General features: G+C 41.9%; 1 protein-coding gene and 2 long non-coding RNA genes across 5 annotated transcripts in view; 1 reads left to right on the top strand and 2 right to left on the bottom strand.

Moving 5' to 3' along the window:
• Positions 1–1,923: 1,923 nt before the first annotated feature.
• LOC132509851 (uncharacterized) lies at positions 1,924–4,491 on the bottom strand. Its single transcript, XR_009537148.1, has 2 exons — positions 3,376–4,491; positions 1,924–2,209 (listed from the first exon to the last, which is right to left on the bottom strand). It is a non-coding gene; the product is annotated as an uncharacterized LOC132509851 (long non-coding RNA).
• LOC132509833 (zinc finger protein 677-like) overlaps positions 3,636–6,789 on the top strand; it is a 37,319-nt gene continuing 34,165 nt past the window's right edge. For 2 of the 3 annotated variants that reach the window (XR_009537136.1, XM_060131351.1), the window contains exon 1: positions 3,636–3,748. Coding sequence is in view for 1 of the 3 variants with exons in the window: in XM_060131351.1 (XP_059987334.1) it covers positions 3,698–3,748 (51 nt within the window). In the remaining 2 variants the exon portion in view is untranslated. The remainder of the gene's footprint in view (positions 3,749–6,789) is intronic. The other variant, XM_060131352.1, reaches the window with a different exon arrangement.
• LOC132509843 (uncharacterized) overlaps positions 4,751–6,789 on the bottom strand; it is a 54,328-nt gene continuing 52,289 nt past the window's right edge. Inside the window, exon 5 of the long non-coding RNA XR_009537139.1 lies at positions 4,751–5,048. This is a non-coding gene — a long non-coding RNA (uncharacterized LOC132509843). The remainder of the gene's footprint in view (positions 5,049–6,789) is intronic.

Genomic DNA, 6,789 nt, shown 5'->3' with positions numbered 1-6,789 from the left:
ATGTTAAAAAATATTGCAGTAACTGAGGACAGATGGCTACACATATCATTGTTATCATTTCATAAAGTAAACGTTACCTCGTGTGTAGTACAGCCGAAACGAACAATGTTATAATCAATTATATTTCAATAAAAAGAGACTCTACCGTAGAGAGAAACCGTATAAAACTAATGTATGTGATCTTTAATATTTACTCAATTGAATTTTTGTTACAAACACTAAACCTGCAGACATCAATAGGATAGGGACTGTTACAAAAACTCTATACACACATGCTTGACAACATACATGAAATGGTAAAAGCGGAACTGACCACAAATCACCCGTGTGAAACAGATCATTTGAATAAATACTTTGAATTACAGAGTGAATGTGTATTTTTGTCTGTATAGGAATTACTGCGATGTGAAATACAAAACTCTCGTTGGTTAGAATGAGCAATTTCATTCGCACACCCTACAGCACAGCATTTCTGTTTCTATTCACCATTGTGCTCAGTTGCAGAGACTCATAAGGACAAGACCTGGGGTTTGAGGCTTGGAGGACTATGGCATGTGTTACTTTAGGTCACTAACCATTGCTTTAAAAAGAGCAATGTTTAAAATTTTTTTTTTTATATAAATTGCATTGTTCTTTATTTTTTGCTTAGGCATTTTACTTATTTGCCTTTTTAAAACCATCTTTCCCTCATCCCAGTTTTATAATTGTCATATATTAACTTAAAACTACAGCAGAATGGTCTTACATATGTTGTGAAATGATTGCCGAAACAAGTTTACTTAGCATCCATCATCTCATATCGGTACGATGAAAAGAGAAAAGAAACAAAAATTTTTTTCCTTTTAATGAGAACTGTATTGTTTAAAATACTTTATTCCACACTTGTGATGCATTACATTCAAATACCTTTGAGAAAAACTTGTTTACATCATAATATACCTAAATCAGTAATGAATGTCTAAATGTAATGTAATTTCAGATTATACATTCATTTTGAGGGTAGACAGTTTTATTTTTAAAATTGTAATGTATCTTAGCTCTTTTCTCTGTTCTTTATCTCAGAAAGTTTTGTCAAGTGTGGATAATAAAGCCTGTAAAACATGAAGTCATTGGGATTTATTTTTACCTAAAGTATTAATGAAGTTTGCAGTATTTCTGCAAGGGCATTTTGTAGGGAAGTATATTCTCTTTAATATGAACTCTATAGAAAGTAAAACTAGATTATCAACTATCAAATAATTTCATTTCTATCGTCAGGAATTTTTATGGCAGTATCTGTCACTTAACATCTACTAGGTATGTTTTCTCACATCCTTACATGTGAAAGATTTCATGTGCAGGAAATGGTAATCATTTGAAATGTATTGTTTGGATAGGCTAAGTAGCGTATTTAAATATTTTCACATAAAAATGAGCAGAATGTCTTGGCATGGCACACATGAATAGAAGAAGAAATGTCATCACATTTATAAAAGATCTAGCGACTAGGATAGACTTTAGGATCTTTATAAGGTAGATTACTTTGTATTATGTAATATTGCTAACTAGTCATCTTGGCAAGAAAGGCATTTCAGCATGGAGTTGATAGTGGAATTTTTCAGCAAACACAGAACACTACAGGAGAAACTAATTATAGGCAGAAGTCATGAATCCATTTTGTTCCTGGTGAGTTTTGTTTTAATAACAATTTCAAGGCAGCAAAATGGACATATTCACAAGAAAAGGACATGTCCTCAATCACAATAGATTTTGAAACGTCTCTGGTAATATTAAGGAACAGATGCAAATTATTAATGGTCAAAAATGTGAAAACACAACGATCTTGTTTGACCTGTGTATATATATTAAACCCTGCGCTAGAAAACTAAAGAGTATACAGTTTTGAGCACAGATGGAACAACTAAAATATTCACCACTGTCAAATTTAGGTAAAGAGATTTTATTCCAAAGGATTATGACAGTAGAGAGAGTGCTGCAACCACAAAATCTGAAGTCTCAACAACCAGACAGAAAAGAACTTTTCATTTATACTGAGGGCTAAACAAGTCTAGGAAAAAAATCCCATATGCAGAATAAATGAGCAGGTGGCATGACGCACAGTTGATCAGGGAACGTTTTACCCTTAAGTCACCTACTCTTGGGAGTGGATGGTGTGGCAACAGGCTTCTTCTGAATTACAGTGCTCAAGCGTGGTCCAAAATTCAGGGGCCTTGGGAGAGGAGAAAAACGTAAGTAAATGTTGCTTAAATCATGTTTACAAGCATTGTTCTGAGTGATCAATGAGGACAATTCAGTAATCGTTGACAAGGCAAAGGGTGGGATTTTGGAGGGTCTGTATCGGATGGTTCCTAAGTAAACAAAGGGGCCAACGTTAAGTCTCATTGAAACTAATGGGGAAGAGTGGTTCTTAGTAAGCTGTTAAAAGGGGAAAGGAATCCTTTTACCTTTGCTGTTTTCCAGAGTTACAGAATTAGACTGAAGTCCAATGTCACTATATAATGACACCAAGGAAAATTCAAAAGATAATGTATGTTAATTTTGAAAATTTGAACATTAGACAGTTTTTGAAGCTAGTGATGTTATCGAAAAATCTTACGGAATAAAGAACAAGTAAGAATAGCCACAAAAGAGAAGCCAAAAGAAAGTGGCTATCCATAGGAGACATGTTTATTCATTACTGGTAGATCAATGAAGTTAAAAATTCAGAAATATGCCAAAGTGCACATGAAAAGTTAATAAGTAGCAAAACCTACAGTGGAGACATTAATATTCGGGAAATGGAAATTCCTGTCACAATAAGAAAGGGTCTTATTCATCACATCCTATGGCAAGATAAAGGTCAAAGGGTATAAAAAATAAAATATGGTTGAAACACACCATTATAAAGCAATTATGCTCCAATAAAGATGTTAAAAAAAAAGACAACATGAAGAAGGAGGAAAAAAAATACGGTTGAATTATTCAGTAAGGCTTGGTTCTCAAGCACCTGACTGTGTAGCCAGTTACTTGCTCACAGCCTCCAACAGAGCCCCTTAGACAATGCCAGGTTTGGGGTTGAAAATTTTCCTCAGTGATTTTTGATGCCTCCAAGTGAATGGCGAACAGAAGTGAAAATTATGCTCTGCTGGGAAGTGAGTGCAAAATGGCACATTCCGCAAGGCACAATTTTGCCTTTCCTGTCACAGTCCAGTTTCCATCACCTACTCTAAAACTCAGGCTTTCGCTTAATAAGAACGTATTAACTGCCTGGGGTCTCAGAAGTTCCCGGATCAGGCCACGCCCACAACCTCGAGCCCCGCCCCCTCCCCGGTCCCAGAGCTCTCAGCGCCTCGCTGCTCAGAGGACCCTCGTCTTTGCTCGAAGAAACGTTCTCACCTCTCCGCTTCTGCACCTAGCCTGGCTCCAAAGGACACCAGATCAGTTCAAACGATCCAAAGTAGAGAAGCAGAACCTCTCCGTTGGGAAGAGGACCAGACCAGAATCTCCCAAGTGCGGGTTCGAAGGCCACACCCGGCGTCCACAGGCTGCGCCCAGCCATCAAACACCGCTTCACCCACCGGAACGTCCTTTGACGCGCCCCTTAATGGCCCCGCCCTCGACCCGCCTCTTTGCGCACGCGCAGTGAGGTGCAGACCCAGAACGAGGGGCGCTCTCTCGCGAGTGAGTCTCGGTTTTTCGGTCCGAAACTAACGGCGCTATGCAATCTTCAGGCCCCGCTTCTCCACACCTCGGTTTCGGGGGTCTCCCGGTAAGTTAAACCCCCCTGAACGCGGTCGTCGCTCTCGCTCTGAGTCCGCCCCTTTCGCGTCTCGCGACGTCGGCAGAAGACTCTGTTCGGTCCTGGGAGTGTGGGTCCGGTTCCGGTTTAAATCGCTCTGAGGGAGGTGCCGGCCCCAACTTCCTGCTGTCGGTCCGTAGAGACACTGGCCTCCTGCAGCGACGTTTTCCTACTCTGACTCCCTTTCTCAAACCTTTGTGTGACTCCCGGCTCCCCTCCCCACCCCCACTCCTCAGTACTGTTGCCATCACCCCCTTTCTTTGATGGCTCATTGAGTCATGACAGTTGATGTATCCTCACACTTGTTTTACCTTTAATCTCAGAAGCCATTGGGTATGTTTTAAATGTCCAAATTACTTTCACTCTAAATTTCATTGTTCAGATTATGAGGTTTCTGCTGTATTCTGTACTGGAACTATTCTCTTATATGTGGTAGATAACTTCACTATGCATGTGGTAAGGATGTTGATCACCTTCTAACACACAAAACCTAGTTTAACCAGTTAGTTTAACATTCAGTAGCTTCTTTCTTCCCTTAAGTGATCTGCTCAACTAGTGAGCTCTGAGTTGAAGTGTCCAACTAGGTAGATTGTCCCCTTTGTCCTTTCTGTGCAGGTGTCCTTTCTGTGCAGTTAACTGATGGGCTGGATTTGTTACTGACCTGGGTTCTTGGACTCTAATCAGTAGAAATTGATAACAGGCCAGACGAAGAATTCAGGCAAAGCTTTATTGGGATCCGTGCTGCAGCACAAGTGAGCGAGAACAAGAAACAGGTGCCCTTGCTCGCCCCCGATGGGGGTGTGTGGTGCGAGCTGGTCCCTTAAAGGGGGTGAGGGTAGGGGCAGATCGGTGGGTCGGGCCTGAGGTGTAGCTTGGGTGGTCTGCCCACCCCCTTGGTGGTGCTGGGTGCAGGGATCATGTGCAGTACCCTGCTTTTGCTCTCAGCACCTCAGAAGTGGCAGTTGGGTCTTGGCCTTTTTGTTTCTTATTGTTCATAAGCTGTTTGCCCGAGCTGTGCATGTATGCAGTTATTTTTAGTGCCTTATGGCTTCTTTGTATTCTGTGTTCAGGACACAGCTGTCCAGGTGCAGGCACTGTAGTCAGGGGCCCCAGGTTCCAGCCTTTTCTAGATTGATGTGAAACTTTGTTCCCACAGAACCCATGTGTTCATGATGAAGAGATTAAGGCTCATCTCCACAGGTGACCCTCTTTCTTGTTTTTCTGGAGGAATAACTATTTGTAATTTCATATTTTTTGACTATAATGTTTTCTGGAAAAGAGGAATTAAACGTTTGAATTTGATTAAACCATGGAAGAGAAGCTTCTCTTGCTCAGGAATATGAAAGGTAATCTGGAATTAGGACATTTAAACCCTTTCTACCTAAACCTATCCAGGCTGCCACTTCTACCCAGTTCTGCTCACCTAACTCAGATTTCTTCAGGGTAACTTGGTAAAATTTCTCCCCCTCCAAGCCTCAGTGAACCCACCTGTGACATGGAGAAGATAGAGGAGACCAGTTTGCCCGGTTATAACTGAAATTTTAAACATGTTCCAGTCTACCAATAATTATGAAAAAACACTTTAAAAAAGAGGCAGGGGCATAGGCCCAGAGTTGGAGGCATACCTTTTTCTCAGCTTGTCTTTCTCTGTATCAGGGGTAAATCATAAGTTTGATTGTGTCATCTCTTGCCATTAAATCCTTTTATGGTTTCCCATCACCCTCGGGACAAACTGTTCAATATCGCTCCAGCAGGGAGCTCTGGAGATGGGGTGGCCCCCCAGATTTGCTCCCAATTATTGTATCAGATGGTAACTCCATTCACAATCCCTGTTGATCCAGGGGGCAGAGACTTAGCTCAGTCAATTCCACGTCCTCCTCTTAGCTTTCAAAGAATGGGGGAAGAATTTCTGTCACCACATGGTGCTTTTTAAAATGGCTATTATTAACAGTACTATTTTCCTCTCCCCCTTTCTACTGTGGCTCATGCCATCCTTTTCTAAATTTGATGTATCCTCACACTTGTTTTAACTTAATCTCAGAACCCACTGGATATATTTTTTAAAATATTTATTTATTTGGCTGCGTCTGGTCTTAGTTGCAGCACATGGGATCTTTAGTCGTGGTGTACGAACTCTTAGTTGCGGCATGTGGGATCTAGTTCGCTGACCAGGGATCGAACCCAGGCCCCCTGCATTGGGAGCACGGAGTGTTAGCCACTGGACCATCAGGGAGGTCCCTGGATTTTTTTTTTTTTTTTTTTTGCGGTACGCGGGCCTCTCACTGTTGTGGCCTCTCCCGTTGTGGAGCACAGGCGCCGGACGCGCAGGCTCAGCGGCCGTGGCTCATGGGCCCAGCCGCTCCGCGGCATGTGGGATCTTCCCGGACCGGGGTATGAACCCGTGTCCCCTGCATCGGCAGGCGGACTCTCAACCACTGCGCCACCAGGGAAGCCCCCTGGATATTTTTTAAATTTCCAGATTGTTTTCCCTCTAAATTTTATTGTTTAGATTATGAGGTTTATATGCTTTTTATCCTAACTTGGAACTATTCTTTGATGTCTGGTAAATAACTTTACAGTATTTCACTATGCGTGTGGTTAAGGATGTTGATAATCTTTTAACACTCAAAACCTAGTTTAACTAGTTTAACATTCAGTAGCTGCTTTCTTCCCTTAAGTGATTTGCTAAATTAGTGAGCTCTGAGCTGAAGGCTCCAGCTAAACAGATGCTCCCCTCTAATCCCCTTTGTCCTTTCTGTGCAGATGTTGAAGGATGGGCTGGATTTTTTGTTTGTTTTTAATTTTTTGGCCACGCCACACGGCGTGTGGGATCTTAGTTCCCTGACCAGGGATAGAACCCGCACCCCCTGCAGTGGAAGCGTGGAGTCTTAACTACTGGACCACCAGGGATGTCCCAGGATGGGCTGGATTGATGTGGAATTTTGTTCCAACAGAGCCCATGTGTTCATGATGAAGAGACTGCTCAGAGTTCATCTCTACAAGTGACTCTC

This window comes from Lagenorhynchus albirostris, chromosome 19 (assembly GCF_949774975.1).
Source record: "Lagenorhynchus albirostris chromosome 19, mLagAlb1.1, whole genome shotgun sequence".
Taxonomy (NCBI): Eukaryota; Metazoa; Chordata; class Mammalia; order Artiodactyla; family Delphinidae; genus Lagenorhynchus; species Lagenorhynchus albirostris.
The sequence above is the reverse complement of the archived record's forward strand: the minus strand, read 5'-3'. Positions and strand labels throughout refer to the sequence as shown.